The following is a 14,830-nucleotide window of genomic DNA, read 5'->3' on the forward strand; positions in this document are numbered from 1 at the left end:
GACCCAGAGGATGATGGCCCGAAGATGGAGAGCCCTTGTGCAGCATCAGTCAGTGAGGTGTTGGACACTTTGGAGCAATATTTTACGTAGTGGAAATGGAAAATATTATGTTCTTTGAGTAAAGTTGAAAGAGCTTAAGAAATCTATAGAAGGAAATTAAGGGGAAGCAGAATCAGAAGTCTTTATCACATAATTTTTCAAAAAAGTAATTTTAATAATTTCTTTTAAAATCCATCATTGCTTATTAAATTTACCCTTATCCTGTTTTCTTGCAGTGACTAATGGTGTTGAACAGTAGTAAGCATCTTCGAGCGAATCAGTTTACTCAAAATGATCAATAGTTTTTTCGGAAGTGAGCGACATTACACGATAAATGAAGTGCCAAGTTTATCATTACTCCACTTAGGTGAGATTTATTATTTGGATATGCCACTGCTTATGACATGAAGGTAAAAATCCTGTTATTTTCCTCTCAATATGTTAGCAGTACTTTTAATAGAGCGGTGACACCATCACATTTTCCCCTAGTATTGCTATAGCTAGAACTGGTATCTACTAATATTTATTGGGATTCTCATAATTGTAAACAGCTTCTAAGGCCGTTTTGCAATGTGAACAAAATTGCACAATCTGACTTCGCACACCTAACTAGCCACTCAAGAGGCCTCTTCTTAGACTGTAGGCTCCTTGCCTGAGTTCTCGGATCTGAAAATATTGTGAACATTACAAGAATTTTCATCAGTTCTAGAAAAGTTGGAAACGTTGATTTGTTTAACGCCAACAAGGTACCAAAAAAGGGATATGTTGTCTCTCTACACATTATTTTTTACCTTCTACCATCGGCTGATTTATATTATCAAAGATCGAGTGCCAACCTAGCAGAACATGCAGGATGAATTCTGCAGTACTCGGGGCGTAGGAGGGAGAGAAGCATGCGGGGAGGGGACAGGAGCAGCCTGCTGCTCCTCGATCCGCGACACTGCATGGATGTTGGAATATTTTCTTTGCGGACGCACACTTAAATTTGGCATTTTGTGGCTTAACGATGGTTTATCTGAAGATTTTTCCTATTGTGATTTCCAAACCCAAGCGTAACAATTTAGGTCCTGAGCATGTAAATATGTTAAAAAAAAACAACTTGAAAGCCTATAAAAATTATTTTTAATTTATAATACATATTTAAAATGTGTATGAAAATCAAAAAGCATTCCTTTGATTGTATGTATCCAGATAAAACTTGAATAATTACTTTGTTTCATCGCAGCAATTTGATAATGCATTTGAATCCGAAAATATCCGAAGATCGGGCTCCGAAAATAGAGGATCCGATCCGAAAAAAATCCTCGATCCATCCATCCCTAGTCAAAATGCATGAAATTGTTGTCTTAAAGACCAGCAACTACAGGGAATGGCCATTAAATATGAAATTTTCCAATTTTTTACCCTGTGGCATTTTTTAGTGTTCCCCCCCTCCCCCCCCCAAAATTTCTGGTACCCCCCCAGAAATTCCTCCAAACTTATCCGCAGAACTTCTCCCGCTAAGGACTTTTCGCACTAAGGTTTTTCACGCAAAGGCCCTGTCTCCAGAAAACCCTGCATCCAGAAACCCAGCCTACCTGCAATGCAAGACTTATATAGGACTACTGCAGAGGAATACTTACTCATTGGCAAGCAAGGGGAAATGGGTGATGAGTCTCTAGTATGCAGTTTGGAGTGAGAAGTATTACCATAGTCCTATCACAACTCTCTCTCCCTCCAACACCTCACCCCACTATATCTCTAACCCTCCTTGTGTTCCAATGAATATCCCTCTGATTCGACTTATGTCTCCAACCCAGAAGTTTGAGGGGAAAATTCTGGCTGGTATGCTGTTCACTCCAACCCAGGGATGATGTTTTGCAGAGCAGCCTGTCAACAGGGGCAGTGACACAGCGGATAGAACATCGCCCTGACTACCCCTCCGCTCCTTGGAAAAACCCCTCCCCTCAATCCTGTCTCGTCATGGAATAGCCAAGCCCTCTTCTGCTCGGGCCCTCGTCGTGGATGGATGGCGTGATTGACTTGGGCGATTTTAGACAAATTATACTGCTGGTATTTAGTTTGGTAATGTTTCCTATGGGATCATTAGTTATCATCGTTGTTTTCTGTAATAATTCTGATTTTGAATACTCTACTTCGAATAGATATTGAACGAAAATACTCTTAAATTATTTTTGGCAATTTTTTTTCTTGTGAGCTGATTTCTTGTTTGTGGAGTCTTTCCCTGATCCAGCTTGTGACCGACGGTTGGAGTTTTCCCTATGTCTGGGCTTACGTGAACAATTCACCAGATTTAACGACGTAACGCCACAACGCTCCCCCTAAATGCCATTTGAGTGAGGGTCAGGGGTCCACCCAGAGGTCTCAAAATTTTCAGACCTAATTTTTGATCAGCCCAACAACTTTTTTTCACAGGGCCAGATGGATTTGAAAAAAATCGATTTTTCCTATCCGCCCCACTATTCATATTTTTCTACACTGTCCTCTAACTAAAAAAAATAGGTAACAATCAAACAGCAATGATTCCCAAAACTTTCTTTTATTCCAATTATATTACATGAACAATTCAATAACTATCTAACATAAACACGTGACATTTACAGGTACAAATATTCATAAATTTATTTACAGCCCAACAAACAAAAATTATAACTGAAAATGCAAACCTTTTAGCTCACCAAAACAAAGCATGAACAGGCTTTCTCATTAACAGCTTTACATTTTACATGTCTCCAAATTTCCAACAATAGCAATGGCTTCAATTTCAACACTGGCACCCTGAAGTAAAAAAATAAATGTCATGAAGATGTTTATAACCTCAGAGCACCACTAAAGATACTAAGAACATCATAAATGAAAGAGATCTTGCGAGTTCCACTGAAAAAAATTTATTCACCACATGACATGTTCCGATGTTTTCAGATAATAGTCAAGTTTTTGAGTGGAACTTGCATGATCTCTTTCATATATGATAACTTAGTCCCACTAAATCTCACCTGAAACTACCAATTTCATTTGTAATAGCAAAATACCATCTATTATTTTAAATCACTTATATCATAAATTGAACACAGCCAATGGCAAAACAGGATAAAAAATTTACACAGTAAATACTTGCGCAGGTCAAATGATTTTAAAAATTGCTTTTCAATTATTGTTATTGCAGTAGATGTTATATATAAGTTACGATTTTAACAAAACAAAATCACAATAAAAAGGAAAAATATTGTAACATTACATCTATATATCTAATAAAAATATGAATAATACCTGGTCCTGGTAGGGCCAAGAACTGAACACCAGTTAGAACCATTTTTAGCAGTAAAACATTACATATCAACAGAATTAAAAATTATGAATGTCTATCTGCAATCACAATATATGTATATTATTCTGTACATATTATATTAAATAAGAGGCTGCATTTTAAATATATATATTGATGGATAACATTCTAATGTATTCTGGTTATTTGATACTATGGCTTTACTATAGAAATAGCTGACCTATTTGCCTCCTGTTCTGTCAAAGTTTACAGCAATCAACAGCCTGACAACTTAGTTATACCTAACTATGACACAACTCTCAATCTGAGCAAGCTTCACATTTCTTGTGAAAACATTATCAGCAAACTGTCTCATCTAGATCTAACAAAGGGTACTGGCCCTGATAACATTCCTGCAATCGTCCTAAAAAGTTGTCGTTATTCATTAGCCTATCCTTTGTTCATATTGTTTAATAAATCCCTGGAAAGTGGCACAGTCCCAAGTGCACTAAAGACCAGTTATGTTGTACCCATCTTCAAAAGCGGAGATAAAACTGATGTGTCGAACTACCGACCAATTATAATTCAGTCTGTAATAACCAAAGTTCTTGAGAGCATAATTGTAGACAAAATAGCTCCTGACTTAAACTCGTTGATAGTGGAAGAGCAACATGGATTTCGGCCAGGTCGTTCCACTGTAACTAACCTCCTAACATATCAAGAATACATAATAAATTCCATGTCCCAGCACTCTCAGGTTGATTCAATCTACACAGATTTTTCAAAGGCATTTGATAAAATTAATCATAAAATTCTAATTGCTAAACTAAAAGCATATGGTATAAGTGGTCAACTTCTAGCCTGGGTTGAAAGTTACCTCCTTGATAGGAACTTGTATGTTAAAGTGAGCGGTGTTCTATCCTCTGTCTTCACTGCCAATTCTGGTGTACCACAAGGGTCACATTTGGGGCCACTTCTGTTCCTAATGTATATTAATGATATCAACTTCCCCCTGCATCCATTCAAGTACTTACTATATGCTGATGATTTAAAAATTTATGGCTGCATCCGATCACTTGAGGATTGTAACAAATTGCAAAATTGTCTCTACAAATTTGAAAAATGGTGTAATAACCTCATGGTACTAAACGCATTAAAATGTAATGTAATAACCTTTCATAAAATTAAGTCTCCAATTATGTACGACTATAGCTAAAATAATGCTACTATCTCTAGAGTTAGTAGAATACATGACTTAGGTATTACATTTGATTCACCCTGACATTTCAGTATCATATCCAATCCATAGTCATAAAAGCTACTAAAACAATGGGTTTCATATTCAGAATTTCAAGAGATTTTGATAATATTCATACTTATAAGATCCTCTATTGCACTTTAATCCGCCCTATTCTTGAGTATGCCTCTATTGTATGGTCCCCGTTCTATAACATTCACATCAAAGCTATTGAGAGTGTGCAACGCAGATTCATAAGATTAGTATCCTACAGATTTAACATCCTCCCTATTATTTATGACTTAACAATATCCCTTCTTAATCTGTTACCTTTGGCAACCCGTCGATTACACCTGGACATAACATTCCTTCACCGTCTGCTGCATGGAGACATTGACTCTATTCATCTGGTAGAAATGATCCCTTTCCATGTCCCCATTTTAAACACTAGGCAAACATTCATGTTTTCACTCCCTCACTCTAATAGAAATTACACCTTCCACTCACCCTTAACCAGAACTATGCGGAGCATTAACTACAAATGTAGTAACATTGACCTTTGTAATTTTAATCCAAAGAATTTAAAGAGAAAACTACCTTTGTTATAATTTGTTCTGGTGTATAATGATAATGTCTATTTCCACTGTTTAAGAGATATGTGACTGTTCAATCTATTATTTTTAACTACTGTGTTTATTTTTTCTATTGTTGGTTTTTACAGCAAGTTTATACGATTATTCCTGTATTTTTAAAAGGTTAAAAACATTTCAATCTTATGATAATTGTACATTTTTGTAATTGGGTAATTTTCCCGTCAATAAACTATTATTATTATTATTTACTAAGGCAACTGCACAGTTCTGATTCAAGTTTATGCGCAGTTAAATTGAAGTCCATACAGGCCAGGATACATGATACATAAAAATGCATGAGTAGAAGTGAGACTACATGAACGATTTTGGTGGACTGTCACCAGCATAAATGCATGTGCCAAATTAAAACAGGTTCTAAATTCTGTTAATAGGGTGGTTTCCTATTATTTTTTTATTGCCTAAATCGAAAAATTATTACTCCTGGAGTACGTATTTCACGCTTTAAGATTTTTAAATGACTATATCTATTTTTCGCGATTAAATGAAAAGTGAAAATTTTCAAGCGCGCAAAAACGCGACGCGTAAGTATGAATGTCGGGAAATCTCTCCGTGTGATGTATTTCTGGTTCCCGCTGCCGCCTTGTGAGGTGACCTTGAGGCGAGTTGAGCGCTGATACGACGCAGGCAGCTAGCGGGTAGCTGAGTACCCTGCTGGCTGGTAGTGCTTGGCTTAAATAAGGATTATTAATACCTTATCAAATGAAGAAAACTTTCCGACCTTAGCCAGTTTTAGTAAGTGATTATTAAGACATGTTTCCCCGAGCTCTGCGCCTCATGCATGCATTGGTAACCTCAGACGACGTATAACTCCTATCTTCTCGTATAGAAACTAGGTCCCTGTGACATCACGTGGAGTGGCATTGCATGGGCGCCAATCTGGCCCTTTTCAAATGAGGATAAAAATGGACCATTGCCATTCGTCTAAACCAGTATTTGTAAAACGAAATAATTTGTGTATTATGAATACAGTAATGGTGGGTAAGGAATCGCAATCAATGACTTTCGTTTTCTTTGATGAAGGAAACTACCCTATTCATTTCCACAAGCTGAGTGGTTACATGATGAATTTTTGTATTTATTTGCAAATAAACCCATACAGGTTAATGTAACATGTAACCCAGGGCTCCTTCATACAGTCAATTATCCTTGTTGGAGCATGGCTACAAATAGCATTATTCATAGTATATATTTTTGCTCAATGCATGAACTGAGCAACCTTCATCCAAATGGGTACTCACCACTGGAAGTTTTCCAACCTGATATGCAACTCTTGCCGGATATGGTTCCTTGAAAACTGAAAACAAAAATTAGTCATTACAGGAATACCTTAGTATAACAATGCCATTTAAATGGTATATTTATAAAATGGATCTTTAAATTAAAACTTGTTAGGGCCATCACATTTTAGTAAGGGAAATTACCTACAACCAATAAAGGAAAATGCTAATAAGTAAGAGTAATAAAACTTCTGAGACGCTACCTACATTTTTAAGTTGTCAATCGTGAAGCTCTCTTCAATATGGCATAAGATCACGTGAATGAAAAACTTGCCGGAATAAAACATCATTTCTAATTATCCATCAAAATTTAAGGAGTGAATTGAAATACCTATAAACAAATAACGAGAAATTATCACCCTCAGGGTAGCAAGGAGGAAACAACATATATACCAGATGAAATGGTGAATAAGGATACTTATTCATCATCACAACTCCACAAAATTGGGTACTGTGAATTAAAGCCCGCAACTGACAACACCGAGTGAGTGATTGAGCCATGAATGGCAAAGAGTATACTACCTACCTATCGAAACAAAATTTTCCACGGATTACACTCAGGCAATTCCCGAAAATCTTCAATCACGTAAACGCTTAAATTTAGCTTAAGTCGCGTATCTGTACCTACGCACCTTCACGATGAATAAGAAAGCTACTGTTCAAGTTTTATCGTTTCGCCTAAACTTAATTAATCTGTGTAAGTATAAACCATTCCATTACCAAGATAGATTTCACACACGGCAATAAATCATAGCATTTATATCATGGAGTGGTCATTTGCATGTACGCCCACGAAGTTTTTATACTCACATTCCTTATACACCTCATTCACGGACGCGAAGTCATTCATATCATTCAGCAAAACGGTGGTTTTAACCACTGAAAGAATAAATAAAATACTTCAGACTGGTACCATGCGTTAATTAACGTCTTAAGACACACGCACGGGAACGGCATAATGAATACAAAATAACCAACCATTGCTATAACTTGTCCCGGCGGCTTCAAGTATATGCCCAAGAGTTTTCAACACTTGTTTTGCCTCAGCAACAGTCCCACCAGCAACTAATTTCCCGGTATCCTTGTCTAAACCAACAACTCCAGATACGTATAATGTATGGCCAACTTGCACTGCTTGACTAAAAGATAGAGAAGAAAGTACAACCAGAACTATCACCACGGTATTTAAAAACGTAGACAACACAATTTTTCAGTCGACATACTTGTACGGTCCCACAGGCTTAGGAGCAAGTGCAGTGTTAATAACTTTCCTTACTATGGAGGACATTATGAGCTTCTGTTTGAAGAATTGAAAATCCAAGAGCCACGATAATTCCCGGCACTTCGACGGCGACTACACAAATGGCAATATGTACCAGCAGCTGCAGTACTCGGGCCACTCGACCACACTCGACCAACGGCTTCACCGCTTCACGATGGAAAAGATAGCTGAATGACCTTGAACCTCACGGGATGACATGAATGGTCTAATCAGTCTAATGATCAGTCAGTCACATGAGTTTCAAACATGCGGGTATAACTCGAAGTTCACGACGCGTTTAGCCTCCTTATCACTGTGGTGATAATGTATGTTTAATGATTACTACCACGGATAGCATGACACGGGGACCTACATTATATACGCGAAGCAAAAACTCGAACTAAACCGTTTTCGCGAACATGAGCTCATTTATACTAATGTTCGAATGAGCAATTGGAAATCTTAAAATAATTCTAAGGTATCCCCAAAATACTGACGCCGAACCCGATAGAAATCAATAAAAATAAGGCAGACGATATCTTGATAGCAAAATAATAACAACCCCTTCGTTTTTCGTCTTATCGGGATTTTAAGTCCAGTTAAACGACTTCCGCTATCGTTTCTCTGGGTACATTTCCCATAACAAGGCAGACGGTTCTCTTTTTACATGCTGGCCACGTAAGGTTCAAAAAGAGTCCAATATGTCTGCATGAATTCCCGGTGCCCAAATTTGAACCCTCATAAACAGCTGACAACGCATGATGCATCCTCGAACTACTGCCTCAACTTAAACAGCTTGAAACCCTAAACGGGGAATCACTTTGACATAACATTTCAATGCTTGGCATACAGCCAAACATTCAAAATGGTCTTCTTTACACGCCCAGAAAATTTTATTGTTATTTGAGTATACTCATATGTTTATCACATTGAGCAAATAGCTGTATTTAAAGGGAATTATTTAAGGTATTTATGTTTTCATGCTTTCCTTTCCTTTTGCCTAGAATGAGTTATGTATCAAAGGGTCTAGTCACCATTAAAGTTATGTGGTAAAACATCATTTGAGTCATTCTCGTGCCCATAAAATTACAGGCTATGATTCCAGGCTCACTTTTCATTGCAATATGTAGAAAAATATATTCATGAATTGACGGATATAGGTATGGGACAGTGTGGGAGTGTATGTAATGACAATGGTAAAAGTTTCAGCCCAACAATGAGTTTTCCACGGACGACGAGAATTTTTTCATACAAGCCGGTATTTTTTTATTTTGAGACCCCCCGATTATGATTATGGGAGTCAGTTGAACCTGGGTACGTAGATAAAATTGAAGACTGGACTAAAGCTCAGAGAAATCTCAGTGTAGAAGCCCTGAACTTTATAATTGAACATGTTGCAAATCAATACCTTCTTCATGGAATTAGAAATATGTATACAAGCTTGTGAGGCATGGGAAGTACTTAAACCTATTCACTGCAATTTTTCATGGCTTCACCCAGTAACGTTAATAGAAGACAATAAATATGATGGATGATGTTCCCATGAAAAATTATTTATCTAAATTTCAGCAGTCATTCTCAAAATTAAATCAAGGGGGCATTATGTTGCACACGTAGCTTTTGCGCTCACGGGGCTATCAAAGGAAAGGTATGATAGCTTTATTGCAATAACCTCAGCCACATAGCTTGGAATTGCCCAAAGGTTGATGGAATGAATAATGGAATGAGTAAATGGCAAAACAGGAGGAAATGAGAGAAGAAAAGCACTGATGGTTAGGTAGCACATGTGAAGAATTGGGAAGATACTGAGGTAGAGGTTCGGAAAGACGCTTGAGGAATAGCCCTGGAAACTTCAGTTGTATGGCATCAGAGGTTTGGCCATCTCACTCAGCTACCGGAGGTTTGTGGAGATTGTAAATCACCCACGGACTGTAGTGCTTGTATTGAGGTGAAGATGCCAAGACAGAAATTCACCATAAGTGAGCTGAAGGCTGAAAACTTGCTGGAATTAAGTGCATTCTGATGTGGTGGGGAAAATCGCTCTAAAAACCCTAGGTAGAGCAGAATATTTTGTCACCTTTATGGATGATTTCTCCAGTTTTTCAAAAGTAGAAATGCTAAAGAGGAAAAGCAAAGTTTTGCCCAAATTTAGGAAATATGAAAGCCAAGTGGAAGTTTTTAATGAAACGCAGATAAAGCATCTCCAGAGTGATAATAGGGGAGAATATTGTAGCCTAGAATTCAAGGGTTCTCTAGAAGAAAAGGGAATTACCCACACACTGACAGTCGCAAGAACTTCTCCGCAGAATGGGCATGCTGAGAGGTTAAATAAAACTATCCTAAATATCGTTCAATATCTCTTGATTAACTAAAGTATGCCAAAGTATCTTTTGGGGGAAGCTTTAGCAATAGCTATCCTGATAAGAAATAGGTGCCTGTAAAAGATGGAAATATACCTTATGAACTGTGGTTTCAAAGGGCTCTCACACAAGAAATTATCGATGAAATGAGGGTACTTGGCAGTAGAGCATGGGACCTGAAATTGGAAGCCAAGAGAAAATTGGAAAGTGGAGTTGTGGAGTGTGTGACTCTTGGACAGGTGGAAGGAGTCAAAGGGCATAAGCTGTATCGATACCACCACTGCATAAACGCTTAAGAATCACCCACTGACTCCAATCCGCTCATCTAGTACTATAAGGGCTATCTAGATGAGCGGATATGATTCGGTGGGCGATTGTTGAGCGTTTATGCAGTGGGGTATCGGTATAGTTTACATGAAAAGGAGATCCCTATACCTTGGGAAGTGAAGTTTGAACAGAATATTCCCCTTATCATTCCAAAATCACTAATTCAATGCAAAAACATTTTTAGGTCGTTGGGAACATTACGAGTGATTCTGAAGAAAGTGAAGATGGTAAAAATGAATTTGATTGTGACAATGAAATGCCCAATAACCCATTAAGGGAAAGTGATCAGGGTATTACCGTTGACTTAAGGGATCCAATGGCTCCAAGTGATGACATTAGTGTTGAGGTGGATATCGATGAATCAGAGACCAAACCATTCATCAGATCCCTAAGAGAGAGAAAGTGAAAGAGATGTTCATGTAGTGAAGCTAACTGTCTCATTTTACTACTTTATGGGATTGATTAATGGGAAAGCTACGGCCCAGTGATGAGGAGAACCAGCCTGAGAGTTCTACTGGCTGTGTATCTCAGTGCAAAAATGAGGTCAATGAATCATGTGGACATGATCGTGCCTATTTCATATATAAACATGTAGTAAGTTCAAGGAGCCAGTATATATGTGCCAACCAAAATTTTGGGATGAGTTCTGATGAGGATGTCTTTTTGAAAGTATATTTGGGCTTCAACAGTCTAGGAAGGATTGGAATGACTGTGTAACTGAAATTATTAGTATGCTTGGCCTCAGAAAGTGTGTGTAGACCCATGTGTCTTTCATGGGAATGGGGTATATGCTGCTGCCTATGTCGATTACATGATTGTCTGTGGGGAAAAGTGTAAAGTTGAAAGATTCAAGGTAAAATTTGGTAAGGAATTGAGTATAAAAGACATGGGATCAGTTTCTAATTTTATTTGTATAGGTGCAATCAGACCATGTGAGAAAAAAATAATGCCTGATCAAGGGAGACTTTATGTGAGTTTCAAATGAGTGATTCAAAGGGATGTGTGACTCCCATGGACCCAAAATGTCCACGCATCGAGGACAACAGAGAACAATTTGAAATGAAAACATACAGAAGGGCTATAAGAAAGTTATTGTATATTGCTATTTGTACTAGAACTGACATTATGCTGTTAACAAACTAAGTCAATATTGCCATTGTCTACCATCTGGAGGTGTACTGGTGAGTAGAGAGTAATGAAGTATCTAAAAGAGACTGGGGGGTATAAATACGGTGCATTAGAAATTATCAATTGAACCAGTGATTTTTTCAGATTCTGACTTTGCAAGCAATATCTATGACAGTAGTTCTATTGCAGGATATGTAATAAAAAATTACTGTAGCAACCTCAGAATTTGAAAAAATCGCCAGTTGAATAGGGTAGTTTCCAATTTTTTTATTGCCTAAATCGAAAGATCGAAGAAAGAAAGACTCCTGGAGTAGGTATTTCAAGCTTTTAGATTTTAATGAGGAACTTGCATGGGTCGTAGATTGCTCTAAAAACTATTTTGAATAAGTCAAATGGATACATTAGCTCGCAAAAATACCTTCAGTTTCTCCATTCAACATCAAAAGAAATAAAAAAATTGCATTTAAAATCGAGAAAAATTTCTCTGAGCCGACCACTGCGCGAAGACACCCGAGCGTTGCCGAGGCCAGGCGTGACGTCATAGGTGCCTAAACAACCGTAGGGAGTAGGGAAATACGCTGAGCGCATGGTGTAAAATTTGTTTTGCGGGAGTATTTAGCCGCTCATCGTCACTTTATTTTGTTCTGTTATTCTTGGGCAAGTTTTCCTATTGCCATTGTGCCTAGATTATTACTTGGGATATTAATAATGCGGCATCGGGATGATGAAGTACAAGCGTTTCACTTCGTATGTTTTAGTGATCAGAAAAATGGATGATAACGTTGCCACTCGTTCGAATAGTACACCTGAAATCTACATCATCTACATCTACATAATACCCCGCAAGCCGCCTAAAAGGCGTGTGGCATGGGGTGTTAGGACACCAGCCTTTTTTTCGGACACCAAAAATTGATACCACGACCCTCATGGAATTTGTTAAGACAAATTATTGCTATACGTCGGCGGCAAATCGAGTTGTAAAAGAAACTATTAATACTGGAGGATAACGATCGTAAGATGTGCTGTTGACATTAGAGTAAGCTGTGCTGTTGAATTTGGCAACACCGAATTAACGGAGAAGGTAGTCCTAACCGTCCTACGGTACGAATTCACAGCAAAACAGTCCGCACACAATCCACATGTGAGATCGCGAATCGGTTTCGCTGCCAACACACACACAAGCTATAACCTATTTCAATAATATAGGTAAATCCAGAAACAATATACTAGCATATACCATAAAAATATAGTGGGAAATAGGCAAATACTCTTATCAAAAACTGGATGTCACTGTCACATTCTTATATTCATCACGTACAACTTACAATAACAGAACTCGTTATGATGAAAACAACTATTTATTCACTGATTTAAACCCTTAAATTAGCCCACACAAGTGACACAGGTGACTTTTCTCACTACTATTCGTTGAAATAATGGAATAACAAACTTCACTCACAGTTTTTATTTCAATAGCGTGATCGTGAAATGTCATATCTACGGTGAACAACGGAGATTAGCAAGCCACTGACAATTTTTACACTACTGTTAGACATTTATCGATAGCGTAATAGCACTTTTTACAATTCAATCACGATGGAACACTGATAACTCTTGGCCGATATTTTTCAACCTTGTCAAACTTTGTGCATTACAACCACTGGCACTGTGATTATTAGTAGTAGCTTAACGGGAGATGTCACGTTGAAAATAACACTATTTTGGCACAAAAATGTTCCTAGATGTCTCCAATCAGCGATCAAAAGTTGCATTGACTGGAATTCACCCCATAATACAAGCACATACAGTCCTAAACGACGAATTCTCCGGTACCTACGAATAAACGGAAGAAGTTATTGTATATAAAAGCTAAGCGGACATTAGTAAACATCAAAATCGTTCTAATTACATACTTAAATGAATGATATGCCGTCGATAACATCAACTTACAATTAACGTATCCCCCTTCCAACGGCCGTGGCTCAGACTGCTACAACGATGTTACTTACAATTAGATATTATAAAATATTTGGTTTCACTTCTTCAGTTTTATATTTTATGTCCTTACTCAATTATTAATATTATAAATAATACAAAATATGAGGCTTTCGAGCCTCTATTGTCGGATATTTATCCTTAAATAGAAAACAATCAACACGTCTCACAAACGGAGCTCTCACAACGGCAGGCAACTATTACAAGCAATCACAACAATAGCTTGGTGTGATGTTTAGGCACCTTTGACGTCATCGAGGCTTCGTCGGCAGTGGCTTGGGGGGTGAGGGAGTTTTTCCCGCGCTTTAAAATTCGTTATATTTATCATTTAATATCTCGCGAAGGAAAACTCAGATTTACATGCGGTTTTCTTTGTTGTATTCAGAAAATAATTTTCTGTCCGCCTGTTAAATAAAAAAAATTCATGCAAGTTCCCCATTGTATATATATTTTTTGTGATTAAATTAAAAGTGAAAATTTTCAAGAGTACGAGAACATGACGGCTAAGTATGAATACTCGGAAAAGCCCGTGTGATGCTATTCTGTTTCCGGCTGCTGCCGTGTGAGGCCACCTTGGTGCGAGGCTATGATGAGCGCCGCCATGAAGCAGGCTGCTAGCAGTTAGAGCTTGGCTTAAATGAGGATAATTAATGCCCTATCAAACGAAAGAAACTTTCCGACCATAGGCAATTTTAATAGGTGATTATTAAGATATGTTTCCCTAAGCTCGGTGCCCCATGCATGCATTGGTAATCTCTGACGACGTAAAACTCCTGACTACTCGTATACCATCTGGGCTCATGTGATGTCACGTGGAGTGGCATCGCATGGCTGCCAATCTGGCCTTTTTCAAATGAGGTTAAAACTGACCATTAACATTCGTCTGAACTGGGACTTCTAAATCCAAATAATTTGTATACTATGTGATGTTCAGAAAATAATTCCTTACATACTAAAACCCATTCCATACCTATTTTTCAGAGCAATTCTGAAGTTGTGATTATAAAAATCCCGACATTTTATGAGGTGTTCTTATTTTCAAAATCTCATTACCTATCAGCCGCACAGGGGGTGCCCCCCCTGTATTGCCAAACATTGCAGAACAATTTAACTTTTTATATCATAAGATGGCTTGCCTTGTATTTTTACATAATCACTTTAATTAAAACCTTCTTAAACTTTCATGTGACTTGATTATTGTTTATTACGATAAAAGTAAAGGTAACTCAAGGTATATTTTGTGCCCTCCCCCCCTTGAATTTTCTCTGTATCTGCTACTGTTACCTAT

At 37.7% G+C, this 14,830-nt stretch overlaps 1 protein-coding gene across 1 annotated transcript; it reads right to left on the reverse strand.

The window, feature by feature from the left end:
* Nucleotides 1-2,562: 2,562 nt before the first annotated feature.
* On the reverse strand, nt 2,563-8,356 carry LOC124154616 (2-iminobutanoate/2-iminopropanoate deaminase). Its single transcript, XM_046528457.1, has 5 exons — nt 7,695-8,356; nt 7,450-7,610; nt 7,282-7,350; nt 6,433-6,488; nt 2,563-2,817 (listed from the first exon to the last, which is right to left on the reverse strand). The coding sequence occupies exons 1-5, from the start codon at nt 7,757-7,759 to the stop codon at nt 2,755-2,757; spliced, it is 414 nt and encodes a 137-aa protein (XP_046384413.1). The 5' UTR covers nt 7,760-8,356; the 3' UTR covers nt 2,563-2,754.
* Nucleotides 8,357-14,830: the final 6,474 nt, after the last annotated feature.

Source organism: Ischnura elegans, chromosome 2, assembly GCF_921293095.1.
Source record: "Ischnura elegans chromosome 2, ioIscEleg1.1, whole genome shotgun sequence".
Taxonomy (NCBI): domain Eukaryota; kingdom Metazoa; phylum Arthropoda; class Insecta; order Odonata; family Coenagrionidae; genus Ischnura; species Ischnura elegans.

What these genes read in the sequence shown, in the direction of transcription:
- LOC124154616 (XM_046528457.1), bottom strand. Translation starts at nt 7,759, where the DNA reads ATGTCCTCCATAGTAAGGAAAGTTATTAACACTGCACTTGCTCCTAAG. An exon ending in GAATGAGGTGTATAAGGAAT is followed by an intron (nt 6,489 to 7,281) that starts GTGAGTATAAAA and finishes TTTTGTTTTCAG; the next exon opens with TTTTCAAGGAACCATATCCG. An exon ending in AGGTTGGAAAACTTCCAGTG is followed by an intron (nt 2,818 to 6,432) that starts GTGAGTACCCAT and finishes TTTTTACTTCAG; the next exon opens with GGTGCCAGTGTTGAAATTGA.